The sequence below is a fragment of the Notamacropus eugenii genome, chromosome 6 (assembly GCF_028372415.1).
Source record: "Notamacropus eugenii isolate mMacEug1 chromosome 6, mMacEug1.pri_v2, whole genome shotgun sequence".
Lineage (NCBI taxonomy): Eukaryota > Metazoa > Chordata > Mammalia > Diprotodontia > Macropodidae > Notamacropus > Notamacropus eugenii.
Window position 1 is genome coordinate 377,102,645 of NC_092877.1, and position 16,038 is coordinate 377,118,682.

At 47.1% G+C, this 16,038-nt stretch overlaps 1 protein-coding gene across 1 annotated transcript in view; it reads left to right on the plus strand.

The window, feature by feature from the left end:
- LOC140510266 (anosmin-1-like) overlaps positions 1–15,818 on the plus strand; it is a 42,023-nt gene extending 26,205 nt beyond the window's left edge. Inside the window, exons 4-10 of the mRNA XM_072618728.1 lie at positions 911–1,118; positions 2,538–2,722; positions 6,522–6,651; positions 8,369–8,571; positions 9,419–9,554; positions 11,238–11,310; positions 12,930–15,818. Coding sequence (XP_072474829.1) covers positions 911–1,118; positions 2,538–2,722; positions 6,522–6,651; positions 8,369–8,571; positions 9,419–9,554; positions 11,238–11,275 — 900 coding nt within the window. The 3' untranslated portion in view covers positions 11,276–11,310; positions 12,930–15,818. The remainder of the gene's footprint in view (positions 1–910; positions 1,119–2,537; positions 2,723–6,521; positions 6,652–8,368; positions 8,572–9,418; positions 9,555–11,237; positions 11,311–12,929) is intronic.
- The last annotated feature ends 220 nt before the right edge of the window (positions 15,819–16,038 follow it).

Genomic DNA, 16,038 nt, shown 5'->3' on the forward strand with positions numbered 1-16,038 from the left:
TCCAGTATCTATCAAGTGGGGTAACAGTAGCACCTACCATGGCACCAAGTTGTTGTGAGTGTTTCCCAGGCCCTATAAGCATCTGTGATTATTATGATAAGGGGAATTGTTATGATTTCATAAGCTTAGGGAACTTCTCTGCCAATGGAGACTGGCACCTTCTTAGAGAGCTGCCCAGAGCAAGGAAAGTTCAATTGATTTGCTGAGGGTCATGTAGCTGGTTGAGGTCAGAGGGGGAAGATTTGAATTCAGTTCTTCCTGACTTTGAACTCTCTAAGCACTAGGCCCTATTGCTTCTAGGTGATGAGATTATGAAAATGATGATGATGATGATGATGATGAAGAAGAAGATGATTATGACCCTCCCTACAAAGATACAGATCACTCCATCCCCAGCCCATGTGGCTCCAGCCAGTGTCTTTTCCATAAATCTTCCCCAAGGGGGTCCACCATGCATTTTGGGCCCTCCTCAGGACCTCTTGCCTTAGGATAGCTACCCAAGGAATAGAAAGACTGTTCACCAGTTAACCCTTCCTCTCACTATCTGATTGGCCCTGGTTGCTTCCCAGCCATTCATTCCTCTTGTGACTACTCAAGCAGGACATCAGAGGAGGGCTTGGACTTTGGCGGGGAGGGGTGGAAGGCAGGATGAATGACTGCCAAGGCCTCTTCCAACTGTCAATGTTTTGAAGACCCTGGGTCACTCAGCCTGGGTCTCACCACTAGAAGATTGTGGTCCAGTCTACCAGTCCACCCTGCTCCAGGCCCTCCCTCCCAGAGAGATTCATCTTTCTCCTTGGCTGGCTGGCATCAAGCAGTGTCTTTCACATGTAAAGGCCTTAAGAAATCTTCATGCAGGTGAATAGATTTCACCCTTTGACCCTAGTTTAAGCTGGTGTCTTCTTCCCAGACTCAACACGAGTGCTTGACCAGCTGTGAGTTCCTGAGGACCCTGCAGACAGTCAAACAAGGAGATTGCCCGCCCTCAGCAAGGGCATCTGGCTTTGCTGCTGCCTGTGTGCAGAGCTGCAGGGGGGACCCTGAATGCCCAGGGAACAGGAAATGCTGCTCCAATGCTTGTGGGCACACCTGCCAGACCCCAGACCACATGAACAGAGGTAAAAAGCTGACGCCCTGAAGCATGTCCTGAGTCAAGCATGGATGCCCAGGGGAGAGCTGGGTGGATAATGGCCAAGGATACCATGCTGGAGGCAGGGCTTGTGGGCAAAGGAGGATGGGGTCTGACTAGGGAAGATGGGTTGCCAGGAGAGCAGAGTGAGGAGGGGCTGGGATCATGTTTCCCTACAGGGTCTGCCAGTATGTCCCAGGACAACCCACCTATACTCAAAACCAATCTGATATTTCTTCTTTCATTTTGAAGAAAAGTTTGTTAATTTTTTTTATAGTAAATTAGTTACATTTTTGTTTCTTTAACTCAATGAATATAAATAATGTCCCCCGTGATTTTAAATAAATGATTATTTTGGTAAAATAAGTGAAATTCCTGGATGTGCACCCTAATGACATGGGTCTTATGGACGGGGAAGAGCACTACAGCCCCTCCCCACTTCTGCAAGGATGGAAGCCAGCCTACCCCTGCCCCGGCCCCTGCCCCTACCAGCCTCCCCTGCCCTGCTCCTGCCCCTGCCAGTCTAGCCCTGCCCCTGCCCCTGCCAGTCTAGCCCTGCCCCTGCCCCTGCCCCGGCCCCTGCCCCTGCCACCTTCTTTGCTTAATTTTCTCTTGCACTGGTCTGTTCCTGGGATTCTCCCAATTCATTCCCTGAAAGAGAAGAGCTTCCAGCAGCTGCTTTGTCTTTCTTCAAAGTGGGAGTCATGAGCCTGGGGAGACTTTGAACACATCCTGATAAATACCTAGGCTTCTTTTTCTTTCTGCTTCGAATGTGTGCACAGAAATGAGGCCCAGGGGCGTGGAGAAGCTACCATATGAATCTCTGCACAAATGGCTCAGGGACCTGCCACATATCAATGAAGTCGGCACATCTTTGTTTTCTTCTCTCTTCCTTCTACTGCTTTGTCCTCCCTCCCTTCCTTCTTTCTATCCTTCCTTCCTTTCTCTTTCTTCACTTTCTCTTTCTTCCATCCTTTGTCTTTCACTTTTGTGCTTTCTCTTACATACCTCCCTTTCTCCCTGTCTCTCCCTCTTCCTCCCTCCCTCTTTTTCTTCATTCCTTTTTTATCCCTTTCTTCCTCCTTTCCTTCAGTTCATCCTTCCTTCTTTCTTTACTTCTTCCATCCCTCTCCTTCTTCCTCCATTCTTTCCTTCTTCTCTCCCTCTGTCCCTTACTTCCTTATTTCCTTCCTTATTTCCTTTTTGTTTCCTTCTTTCCTTCCACCTTCCTTCATTCCTTTTTTCCTTCTCTACTTTCTTCCTTCTTACCTACTTCATTCTTTCTTTCCTCTCTCCCTCTCTTTTGTCTTCCTCCTTTTCCTCTCTTCCTTCCTCCCTCCTCTCTTTCCTTCCTTCCTTTCTTCCCTTTTTGCCTGTATTTCTCTAACTTATGTCAGTTCCTTTTCAGGTGTCCCACTGAAGCCTAGAAAAGGCCTCATCATTCTGGAGAGATCTAGGGGAGCAGTCCAAGTTTCTTGGAAACCTAAGTCCAGCGTTTCCATGGAACCCGTGCTCTACATCCTACAGAGCAGGTGGCACTGGGGGCTTCACCCCAGTGAGGATGAAGCTAATGAATGGAAGGCGGTGGCTGTGGTAGGTCTCCCATTGGCTCTGACTTGGGTGTCCCATCCTCTTTCCTAGACTTGCCTATGTCCAAAGCAAGGTCAATATCCCCATAGGCCAGCTTTCTCTCCACCTCCTTATCCAGATTGAGGAAAACTGAAGAAAACAATGTCTCCCCGGGAGGCTTGGGAGCTTCAGCATCACTTTACGTACTGGTCATGTTGAATTTCAATGGCAGGAAACTCCCAGTGAAGACAAGCCCAAACCAAAGCTTTCAGCACCTAGTCAGCAACTTTCTCCTCTTAGAAAACTCCTTGAGGGCACAGAGGACAACTAATGGGGCTTTCCCAGTCACACCCTGACCATGGCCCAAGGCAGTAGAAAGTGAACGAAGGTCTTCGGAGTCCCCATCTATTGTTTATACCTTGTCCCTAATCTTTCTGACCACCCCTGGAAGGCCCCTTCCCTCTTCATGTCCTAAATGCCTCCTAGAGCAAGGCCCGTGCCTACAGGATAGGACTTCTACCCTGAAAGTCAGGGAAGATCCCTCCCCAATCTGTCTCCGTCTCTCTGTCTCTGTCTGTCTCTGTCTCTCTGTCCCTCTCTGTCTCTGTCTCTGTCTCTCCATCTCTCCATCTCTCCATCTCTCTCTCTTTCTCTCTCTCTCTCTCTCTCTCTCTCTCTCTCTCTCTCTCTCTCTCTCTCTCTCCCGCCCCCTACTCCCCTCTCCTCTCCTCCAACCATAAGGGCTGAAGCAACAATCTAAGATTCATTCCTTCACATTAAGAACCATCCTATTTTAAAATGCAAAGAATCTTGGGATATTAACAGATCAAGTTATTATGAGTCTTTTCCACTTTAGCCTGAATTAGTTGATTACCCCATATTCCTCTGACTCCTTTCTGAGAGGAGAGCACTGCAGAGAGACAGACAGACAGTGAGAGCCAGGGATAAATTCAGGGAGATAAAGGTGTAGCAGGCCTTGACTAAAGTCCTCCCTTATTGCCTCGTACTGGCATGGAAGCAGTCAGACTTCTCAGAGGCCATGCCAGTGAACATTTATTAAGGGCCTGCTAAATACAGGGCACTGAGTTTTTGGGACTGGGCCAGGGACTTCACCGGTCTATGGGACTACCAGGGATGAAACTCCCACACTCAAAGCAGATTCACCCCCACTCTGTATCTTAGACAGGTCCCTGGGGCAATAGTCCAACCTCTCATTTGGCAGATGAGGGAACTGAGGCCCGTGGGAGAGAAATGACTGGCCCAGGGTCACAGAACAAGTGGCACAGTTCAAACATGTGACTCGCATCCTCTGGCTCCAAATCTAGGGCCCTTCCCTTGCCCTGGGGCTGCCTCTCTGGTGGTGGATAAGAGGACAAAAATGGACACCAGGCTCTTCCCTGGAGCTGATTTTATTTCACTGGACAAACCATGGTTGTGCCAAAGGGGAAAGGCTTTGATTCTGCATGTGGTTGTGTGTTTGTCATCAGAAGACCAACCTGGCTGGGCTCAGACCTTCTTCTCCCTAGGCTGAAGGCAAGGCGGTGACTTTGGGCACCTCAGTCACTTTCTGACACCAGTTACCAAGTTGTAGAGGGGCCACAATCTGCATTGCAAAGAGAGTTTTGTTAGCCCTCTCCAACCCTAACACACACCTAGTTTGTAGCTGATGTCCCAGAGAAAGCAGACCGGACTGGTTTAGTAGAGGAAACACAGAGAGGGCAGCTCTATAGGAAAGAGAGGAGATGGGACCATGTGGAAAGAGTTTTTGACCTGAAGTCTGGAAGAGCAGAAATCAAATCCAGACTCAGACAGTAGTTGTAAGACCCTGGGCAAGTCATTGAAGTAGTCTGGCCTGTTTCCTCATCCATAAATGGACTGGACGACCTCTGAATTCTCTCGTAGCTCTAAAGTTAAGATAGTATGAAAAGCTCTGGATTTCTGCACAGAATGGAAAGTCATTTGCTCAGTTTGTAGTCCAGAGAAATTTGATGGGAGCTTTTCTTTTAAAAGAAAGAAAACTCAAAAAGGTTTTTTTTCCTTGAGGGGCCTCAGTAGCCACAGCTTGGAGCAGGTGACTAAATCCAAAGTCCTGCACTCTCTCCAAAGGGCCTAACAAAAACCTGCTGATACGGTCCCAGGTGGGAATTTCCACACCTTCACTTGTAAGGCAAACACCCACACTTGTGATGCCTCCAGGGAGGAAGGGCTGGACAGGAATAGCACCTGCCTAAATTTGTTAGTGTGGGAAATTAGAGGAAAGTTGGACATGAGGAGTCTAAAGGAACAGGATAAATGTCTGCTTTGTTGGCTTATGACATTCTATGACATGCCATTGACCAGCTGAGTCACCCTGACCCTCCCAGGATGGGAAGGAAGGAAGAGCAGGAAGAATGAGGGAAGGAAGGAAGGAAGAAAGGAAGGAAGGAAGGAAGGAAGGAAGGAAGGAAGGAAGGAAGGAAGGAAGGAAGGAAGGAAGGAAGGAAGGAGGAAAGAAGGAAGGAAGGAAGGAAGGAGCACATGAGAAATTGTGAGAGACAAAGTTCTGAGCGATTACCAATAAATGGGTCAATGGCCTCTCGTGAGGGCCTAGGGTCTTTTCTTTTTATGGAGATTAACAAGGGAGCAGAGCTATCTCTTCAGCAGCAGAGGTGCAGCTGGGGCCGCCAGCTCTTCTTCTGTTTAGCTATCAATGATATAGTCAGAATTGAGGTTACATCACTTGGACCTCCACTTCTGAAACCCTTCAGCCATAGTCCAGACCAGTGATTCCAGACGACAAGATAAAGGATCATAGACAAAGAGGTTAGTCTCCAGGTGCTGGGAGTGGCTACAGTAGTTTAAATTGTTAATATCTGACCTTTTAGGTTAATCAAGTCTCTCTAGGAAAGTGAGTGATGGGCCGGATTACAAAGGTGGAGGTAATTAGGTAAAGGTGAGCTCCTGAATGACCCAGTGGGTAGAGCACCAGGCCTGGAGTCAGGAAGATGTCAGTTAAAATTTGGCCTCAGAGACATATCTGTGTGACCCTGGGCAAGTCACTTCATCTGTTTGCCTCAGTTTCCTCCTCTGTAAAATGAACTGGAGAAGGAAATGGCAAACCACTCCAGCATCTCTGCCAAGAAAACCCCAAATGGGGTCCAGAAGAGTCAGACATGACTGAATAACAAGATAAAAGCTTGACCTTTGGGCAAGTTTCTGTGATATGTGGGTGGAGGGTGAAGTTTACAAAGAGAGAAACCAAAAAGAGAATATTAAATCTGACTTGATTAAATCTTAACAAAATAGAATTAAAGTCAATTTTCAATTTTATAGAAGGAAGGAGAGGAAAGAAAGAGAAAGAGAAAGAGGAGGGAAGGAAGGATTATTAAGATCTTATTTTGTGCCAAGCATTGAGGTAAATCATAAAATTAAGGCTGAAAAGGATTCTCTGGTCAAATAGTCCATGCCCCATTTTATAGATGAGGAAATTGAGGCCCAGAGAAATTATTTGCTCTGGGTAAGATGGGCAAGAAGTGGCAGATTCAGGATTCCAGACATGTTCTTCTAACTCCAGATAGTGTCCTTTCCAGTGCCCTACAGAGTCTCTGTTTGCTCATCTGTAACATAAAATGGTTGAACTGGATGATGCTCAAAGTCCTTTTCAGGTCTAAATCTTATAATTTCCTTATCAAGTTCTCTAATTGGCATCCTCATTAACCTCCTCCTAAGAAAACAAAACCTTAGTTTCCAGTCTGGTCAAAAACACCATCAGTCGGTCTGATTTAGTGGGGGCTACAAAAGTTGCAACTTTTCTTCACTTTGCTTTGTTAACCACGAATTGCAGACCATGGAGGAAAGCACCCAACTGGAGAACCTCGGGCCAAATAAATGGTACCAGTTCAGAGTGGCTGCAGTTAATGCCCATGGCACCCGGGGCTTCACTCCTCCAAGCAGACTCTTTCAGTCTTCCAGAGGTAAGCAAAGGCCAGGCCAGATCCAGCCTGCTCCAGGAGAGGGAGCCAACCACCACCACCACCACCGCTGCCCAGTGGTGCCTGAAATTCCTTTATTAACTTAATGCCCCCAGTTTAAGATTTGAATTTTTGTTTGTCCCAAAGGCGGCAAAACTTTCTCCTGTTTTCAGTGTAATGGAGGCAAACAGGTGAAGTGGGTACTTCCAGCTGATTGACTGAGGAAGGCAAATATTTAAATGGCAGCAGAGTTTGATAGAATGACAACCCAGGATTCCACAAAGGTAAAGTTATGGTGGCAGGTTAACAAGGAGTGAGTAGATGAAGCCTTGGATGGGGTGGGAACAGTGTGAGAGGAGAGGATGGAGTGTATTTGAAAGATGCTGCAGAGGTGGAAATGACAGACCTTGGAACCATATTGGACATGAGGATGGGGGAGGAGAAATACAGAAGAATCCAGGATGACACCTAGGTTATGAGTCTAGGTGCTGGGAGGATGGTGGCACCTCTACAGTAACAGAGTAGGGGTAGAGATTATGAGTTCCTTTTCTGGACATGCTGAGTTTCGGATGTCTACTGGACATCCATTCAAGATGTCTGAAAGTCAGTTGGAGATGCAAGATTAGAGGTCAGGAGAGAGTTTGGGGCAGGAGAGGTAGATCTGAGAATCATTAACACAAAGATGGTCATTAAACCCACCAAGTAAAATAGTATAGAAGGAGAAGAAGACTCAGGACAGAGCCCGAGGAGATACCCAAGGTGAGCAGGTGTGACCTAATCAAGATGCAGCCAAGAAGATGGAGGAGCAGTCAGACAAATAGGAGTTGAACCTTACAAGGTAATGTCACCCAAAAGTATCAAGAAAAAGAGGGTGATCAAGGGTGTCCTGGACTGCAGAAAGGGCCAGAGGGATGAGGACTGAGAAATGATCACTGACTAGCCATTCCCAGATCCTGGGTAACACAGGGGAGAGCAGTTTCAGTGGAATGTCGAGGTCAGAACCCAGGCTTCAAGGGAGCTAAGGAAAAAGTGACAATTGCAAATAGATAAAAGTTTCCAGTCTCTTGAAGTTCCCAAGGACATATTGTTTTGTTGAGATCTGGTAGTTTCTCACATTTACTGCAAAGCCAGAAAGAGCTAAATGTATGGAAGAGGTCAAGGCTACTTGTTATTTGTGAAGTTTTAAAGAAGTTTGGGCAAGGCACACTTTCACAGTGAGCCGGTTGATGTTCTAGGTACTCCCTTTGAGAACCATGGTGCTAGAAGGGTAGTAATTGTTTCAGCTTTAGACCTTCCCTGACTTGGCAGCAGGTAGTGTTGAGGGGGAGGGAGGTGATCAGAGATGGAGAGCAAGTTCAGAGAGTCAACATCAGACTAGACAACCTTCCCATCACACACTGCAAGGGGAGCTGGCATTACCTCAACACCTTCTACCCATGTTACCTATTCTTACATCACCCTAAATCCTGGCCCCTCACCCTCATCCTTCCGTCAGGGTCTGGAGCTAGAGTCAGAACCAGATTTGTTCATCCTCTGAGTCTTTTGAATCCTCCTAAAGGATTCACACTTGTAATAAATGGTTCAGCACAGTACCTGGCACATAGTACGCACTTAATTAAAATGCTTGTTGATTGACTGACTGACTGACTGACTGAAAGGAATTGTGTGTTGATTCCTACTCTCCTGTTGCCCTTCCACCCTACCCCCACCATCCCCACAGCTCCTTTGCCTCCAGGATCCCCCCAGAACCTCAGAAAAGGCAATGTCACCACCAACCATGATGGAACTCACAGCATCATCATTTCCTGGGACCCTCCTCCTGAAGGGGCTCTAGCTGTCCACCGCTACAGGGTCCTCTGGAGGCCCTGGACACCAGGAGCACACTTGACTTCTCCTAAGATGAGGAGCCTAAAAATCACAGGGGTAAGGGTTTGAGTGCCAAGGTTTGGGTCTGTCTGGCTCCAGGCTACTAGGGAGGATGTGTGTGTGTGTGTGCGTGTGTGTGTGTGTGTGTGTGTGTGTGTGTGTGTGTCTGGGGGGGGGGGAAGGGGTATAGAATCTTTAATTATATGTGAGAATGACTGGCTTTCTTAGGGGCAGCTAGGTGGTACAGTGGATAAAGTGTTGAGCCTAGAATCAGGAGAACTTTTGTTCAGATCTAGTCTCAGACACTTAGCTGTGTGACCCTGGGCAAGTCATTTCACCCTGTTTCCCTTGGTTTCCTCATCCATAAAATGAGCTGGAGAAGGAAATGGCAAGCCACTCTAGTATCTTTCCAAAGAAAACCCCAAATGGGATCACAAGGCTTGGCCAGGACTGAAAAGCGATTGAACAACAACAAAATGTCGGGCAGTTCTATACCTGCTTAAAAGTTTGTGAAGCCCCTTGCAAGGCTGGCTTCAGCCATTTGTAGATGAAGCAACTCAGGTTCAGGGAGATATTAGTAACAATCAACAAATCATCGCCTACTACACACCAGGCACTGTGTTTGCTCAGGAATGTGTTTGCTTGTTACTGGGATTTCTGATATAGGGAACTCCCAGTGATGAAGTGCAGATAAACACCTACTCTGTGACTTACATGGTCTGGGACTCTGAGAGATTATATGATATGTCAGAGGGAGGTCTGGAACCCAGGTCTTCAGGGCTCTGCAGCTGGCTCACTATTCATAACATGTCCTCACCTATCCAAGATGTCCCAGGGAAACATCATGGTCAGCCCTGTGGGTCAGGAAGATTATTTTGAAGATGTCCTGATATGTCTCTTATAGGCAAAACCTGAAGTTCGACTGGATGGGCTTGAGGCTAGCACCATCTACCAAGTACGAGTACAGACCATCACCTTCTGGGGCCAGAAACGTCTCAAGAGCACCAAGTCCCAGATGCTCCTGGTTGAGCCACCAAGAGGTAGGCTGAGAGTCTAGGGTAGCCAGCCAAGGGAATACAGCTGTGAACCAGACTGGGCCTATTGAGGAGGGGCCTTGACTGCTCTGAGAGACCAGTCCAAGTGTGGTCAAGGAGGAAGCATGGCCTGAGCCAGCTTTGAGGTCAGAATCTCAGAATCCTCGGGAAGACCAGGAGAGAGAAGAAAAGAGAGAGGAGTTTGAAGGTGTCTCAGTGTGTGAGGAGGTTGTCTGGAGGACTGGGGCCTTGGTAGGAACAGTGGGTAGGGGTTTGAGTGCCAAGATAGGAACAGTGAAGCTGTAAGTGAAAGAGGAGAGAGGGAGTGGTTGAGATGGTGAGTCAGAGAAAGGGATTCAGGACGAGTTAGAGCTGAGATCAGCCAGAATGTGGTGTGACTTGGAGTGTGTGTGTGTGTGTGTGTGTGTGTGTGTGTGTGTGTGTGTGCATGTGGGCATGTACACACAAGCACATGTGTGCTCATGTCATAGGGGTCTGGGCTGTGTTCTAGGTCCTAAGGTCCCTTCCCCCATACCATCTTCGCAGTGTAAAAGAAGGACATATTCCTCCTACATCAATGAATGTTGTCACAGGATGAGGTCATCAATGATAAGGTTTTAGTCACTTCATCAGTCAATCAATAAACATTTATGAACCGCCTTCTCTGTGCCAAGCCTTGTGCCAAGAGCTGCAGATTCAAAGCAAGGTAGAAGACAGTCCCTGCCCTCAAGGAGCACGTGGTTTATTTGGCAGGGAGACAACACGCAAACAATTCTGTAAAATCAAGCCCTACCCAGGATAAATTTGCAATAATCAATAGAAGAGGGCACCAGAATTAAGGAGGAAAAGGAAAAATTTCCAGTATTAATACCCTATGATCCTTTCATGAAGTGTGAATGAACAAAGGAATGAGTGAATGAAGGAATGAAAAACCCATCTAGCACTCTACGTGTGGCAGGCTTTACCAAGCCTTGAGGGTACAAATACAGCCTCTGCCCTCAAGTGGGAGATGAGAACACACATAGGACAGTGGTGGCCAGCGAAGGGCATCACAGACTAGGAGGCCACAGAGACGGAACCATAAGCTGATCCACGGATGCCTCCTTTGCAGGACCGGTGGTGTCAATTTGATTACTGTTCCCAGAGTTGGTGGTAGAAAGGGGTGGGAGAATGTGCCTGGCTTGAAGATGGCCTTTGTGGTGGGTCTGGGTCTGGCTAGCTACAGAGAGCTCCCACCAGTGAGGCCCGAAGGCCCTCAGAGCAGGGGCCATCTCACTTAGTCTCAGGCGAGAGGGCAGGTCATGGAGATGCCCAGAGAAACAGACACTCAACAGGACACACACAACCCTGCTCCCGGTTGTTCTCTGCTTCACACACATCTCCCCAGCCATGTGACTTTCTAGTTCAGACACTGTGGCCTTCCCTGTTGTGCCAAGCACAATTCTGGGAAGGTAGGAGGTAGCCAACATGTGTTGGCATCTCTGGACTGGAGAGACCTGGAAGGCCAACCAGGGTCGAGCCAGCTCTGACCAGAGCCAATTGTTAAATTTTCAGTGTGAGCTTTTACTCATTTACACCCAGGCTCTCTCCCACTCACTCTTGACAGGGAGCTCACTTGAAGCAGAAGGGAACTGGGCTCTGGACTCTGGTTCTAGGGCAGACTGCATATTCAATTTCTTCCTTTTCCAGAGGTGTCAAATGAATTGCCTGTATCATCTACAGAGTGACCCACCAGTAAAGGTACCCTGGAGGGGAGTGGAAGGTAAGTCAGGCAGGTTGCCATAAAGCTGAGACCTGGGGGCGCCCAGGTCAGACTCTCGCCTGGGGAAGCCATATACAAGGTGACTCAGTTGTGGCTGTCGTCCTTTGTTCTCCAAGAGGAACAAAATGACATCACCATGATAACGTGAAGTTTCAGCGTGTCTGACTGTGGCTGATCAGACCAATACGTGTTCAGAATGCTCTACCACAGGTTGGGCACAGATAGTCCGTGTGAAAGGTGACTCAGTATCGAGAGACAGGAGATCTCTTCATTGGTTTGCTGTTAGACAGACCACACTCCATTACCTCAGCTTGTCCAATAGACCCAACCACATTTTTCTCTCTATAATGCTGAAAAAGTGCTTTGAGATCTTTCTGTCCCAGGTTATTTTTTGAAAATTGTAACATCCTTAAGAGAGGGACTTTGGTAGCTTTATTCCTCCAACACAGAGCTCACTAGAACTAGGAATTTCACTGGTGGAAGGTCAGCACCTATCCTAAACCTTACCTTTCTTTGAGGGTATCCTGGGCACAAAGAGATTAACCAGTTTGCCTGGGATTGCAGGGTCAGGCTGTGTGGGAGGAAGGATCTGAAGCCAGGTCTCCTGATTTCAAGGCTAGCTCTCTCTCCACTAGCCCACATTCCTCTCAGCAGCTTGGCTCTTGGGAGAGCGCCAGGCTGTGATGGGACCTGTGATCTCATCTATGAGAAGGCTTCCTCCAACCTATCCATGCCTGCCCAGCCTGCACCCCTTATCTTTGAGGGGAGTGTAATGCACAGGGTCTGCTGGCTCTGCAGTCAGAAGCCATGGGTTCAAATCCCACCTATGAGACAACCTGTGTGATCTTTGAGCAAGACACAACCCCCTCCCATCCTTAGTTTCCTCTTCTATACAATGAGGGTTGAAGTACCTTGCCTGTGAAATACCTTTCAGCTCCAAATCTACAATTCTAAGTCATTTGACCTCAGTTTCCTCACTTGTAAAATGAGGAGGTTGGACTTAGGGGGTCCCTCAGCTTTATTCCGATGATCCTCTGATCTTCCCATATGTTTATCTGGGAACTCGACTCACTCCCTGTGCTACCCCAATGTGTCAAGGAGACCACCGTAGGGAGCAAGTTCTTTGTGCTTCTCTTGAGCTGGTGAGACTTCAAGTGTGATCCCAGTCACAGTGACTTCCTGTTCCTGCTTTTTGAGGGAGGGGGCTCACTAGCAGCAGGTTGGTCCCTGGGGGTACCTTCTTTCATCTCAGGAACTCCATAGTCTATTTCAAATTACAAATTCCTAAAAGCACAGGGGATGAAGACAGAAAGTCATCTGTCAATAAGCCTTTCCTATGCACCTACTATGTGCCAGGCACTGTGCTAAGTGCTGGGGATACAAAAAGAGATAAAAACAGTCCCTGCCCTCAAGCTTTAGACAATCATCCATCCATCCATCCATCCATCTGTCTATCCATCCATCCATCCATCTGTCCATTCGTCCATCCATCTGTCCATCCGTCCATCCATCCATCCATTATTCATTCAATGAATTTTGAGCCCTGCTATGGATGAGATGCTAGGCACTCTGAATTAGAGTTACAAGAAGAAACGTGAGTTTTTGTGTTCTCTTTCTAGGTAGCCCAAGAGGATTTAATGCTTACCTATGAACCTGGGACCCAAGCTTGTGTGACACCAACCCCATGGCATCAGCCAGACAAGCTTTGGTGCAGGTCACTGCTCAATTTCACCAAGTCACTGAACCCCAGAGTTGGAAGGAGACTCGATGACCATCCAGCCTAACCTTCTACATGGTGAAGACTCCTAGACCACACCTGACAAGTGGGCAGCCAGTCTCTGTCTGAAGACAGCGGTTCAGCAAGGTCCAACCACTTCCAGAGCCAGCCCCTTAGATGTGGACTGCTCTGTTTCAAGGCCCCATCTAGCAACTCCCTCCCCTTAAGAAGCCAAGGAGAACCAGGCTAACCTTCCATGGGATAGCACATTAAATATTTAGAATCCTAAGATGATGATGTGGAGCTTCAAGAAATTCAGAAGACATCCAGGCCAACCTCTTAGTTTTACACTTGAGGAAAAAAGGGCCTACATGGTCATAACATTGTAGATCCAGAATTCCAGCCCAGGTCCTCTGACTGAATCCATCATTCTTTTTGCTGAACCACCCTGCTTCTTTGCTGCTGACATGTTCTGCCTGAGTCTTCTCTAGCCAAGGTAGCCATGCCTCATTTCTTCTGTTGATCCTAATATGATATGGTCCTCTTTGGGAACGAAGGACAAACAGCAGTATGGCATGGCCACCCTCCAGTTTATCAATTCAAGAATGCACAGAGCAAACTCTAGGAAAAATGTGTAGTTCGCCTGGCTCACCCAACCCATTTTATAGATGAGAGCCACATAAGAAAAATAACTCAGTCAAGGTCACACAGGAGCTTGGTGGTAGTGGTAGGATTAAACCCCTCTGACTCCCAAACCGGAGCTAAGTTCCACTGTCATCTGTGGAAATTGCTTGACTTTGGGTATTCTCAACTTGGCCTTTTTGTTTCCTGGGGGTACTCCCTCTTTTCTCTTTAAGCCTCAATGATCCCTTCTTTTCCAAAATTTCCCCTTTCAAAACTAGATCTAAAAAGGATGTAGATAATTTCCACTCCCCAACTCATGTAAATAATAAAATATCAGAACTTCAAAGAAGGTAGATAGAACATAAACTCCATGAGGGCAAAGAAGTGTGTGTGCGTGCGTACGTGCGTGCATGTGTGTGTGTGTGTGTGTGTGTGTGTGTGTGTGTGTGTGTGTGTGTGTGTGTGTGTGTGTGTGTGTGTTTATTCCCAATCCTAGCTCAGTACCCGGCATATATTAGGTGATTAATAAATGCTTGTTGAATTAATCTCTCTTGGGAGGGATCTACTTACCAAGTTAGTCTTGACCTGGAGGGTGGAAAGCAGTGTTGGTTGGCTTTTGGAGAGGGTAGGTTTTCTTCCTCTAATCTTTATTTCATCAAGAGACTTTCCCAGGATCACATATGAAGTGACTGCCTTGCCCATCTCTAACTTCAAGCGTTATGGCTGCAAGTCCCCTTTGCTCACTACCAACCCTGCCATCCACACGTCTGTTCTTGGACCAAAGGGAAGAATATAAGACTCTTTGTCTTCACGTTTTATTGCAGAAGTGAGAAAAAGCTGAGTCCTGAAACACATGTCAAAAACCTCCTTAGCTCAACTGGAAATATTACGAAACAATACTGTCATTCCTTTTGGGACTGTGGTCTGTTTTCTAGACCAACAGCTTGAGGACCTGCCCCTTGTTTCCTGCTTCTAGCCTGACTTCCCAGAAGGCCTGGGACAAATCCCTCCTAGAGGACGGGCTTTCCTATTGGCCAGAGGAAGATAAAGGATGTCTGTCCCAGGATGCATCTGCCTTCTACCCTACAGCTTGGGAGCCCCTGTGGCAGAGGTTGCCTCAAGGTCCATGTTCCCTTCAATAGACTTAACATCTTGCTAATGCTTCATGCCTGCTCTCTGAGAATACCGTTGACAAAATGCCTGTAGATCTTTCCATAAAAGGGGCCACAGAGATCTATAGAGGATGGTGAGCCACTGAGGCACCATTCAGCCTTGCTACCTGACCATCAGGCTTCCTCTCTTACCTGAACTTTCCTATTCCTGTGGGTGATGGATGACCCCTCGGGAAATGTCACATACTCCCTGTTGGAGCAGCCAATCCCTGATCAAGCATTCCCTTGGTAGCCTGAAGAATAGACTATGGAAGGAACACTGGATCTGCAGCCATGGGACAGGGGTCCTGAACTCTGGTTTGTTCCTTCTGTGTGAACTTGAGTGACCTACTTTCTCTCCCAGGGATCAAAAGAATGGAAGCAAATGATTTCTAAAGTCTCTTCTGGTTTTCTTCTGCTGGGGTTTATGGCAGGTAGTCATCCAGCCTGTGCTTGAAGACTACCAATGAAGACAATCCCACTATCTATAGAGGTAGCCCAGGCCACTTTGGAATAGCTCTAGGTGGCTGTTGTTTTTAATTGCTTTCTGGTTTTCACTTTACCTTCTCTTATAACAAGAACAAGAAAAAATCAAAAGAAAAGAGATGAAAAAAATGTGTTGAGCAAAAGTCAGCAACATATTAACTGAGTCAGACACCATACACGTGATGCTCCATCCATGCCTCTAGTCCCCTGCCTCAAAGGAAAGGACATTTTCTCATTTCTCTCTTGGGGCAAAGCTTCATTAGTACGTGGTGCACAATTTCTTTTGTTGGTCTTCCCATTTACAACATCATAGTTGTTGTTTCCCTGGCTCTGCTGACTTGGTTCTGCATCTGTTCTTATAAATCTTTTCATGCTTTTCTGAATTCTTCCTGGGCATCACGTTTCAGGAACATTCCATTGCAGTCACATACTACACTTGGTTTAGCCATTGTTCAATAGATGGGCAACTAGTTGTTTTACAATATTTTATTCATTAAAAAAAATGCTGCCATAAATATTTTTGGTTTATACGGGGACTTTCTGACTGTCTTTTATCTCCTTGGTCACTGAACCCTGTGTCCAACGGTACGGGCTGCATAGCTGGAATTGTTGCAAGGTTTTCTCTGACATCAAGTCTACCTTGGCTCTACAATCCCAGGTTTTGAGCCTGGGTGACTGGGAGAAGGCAGGTACCCTGACCACCAAAGTTCAGTCAAGGGGGGGTGTTGGGGCATGGTCATCATTCCTGAT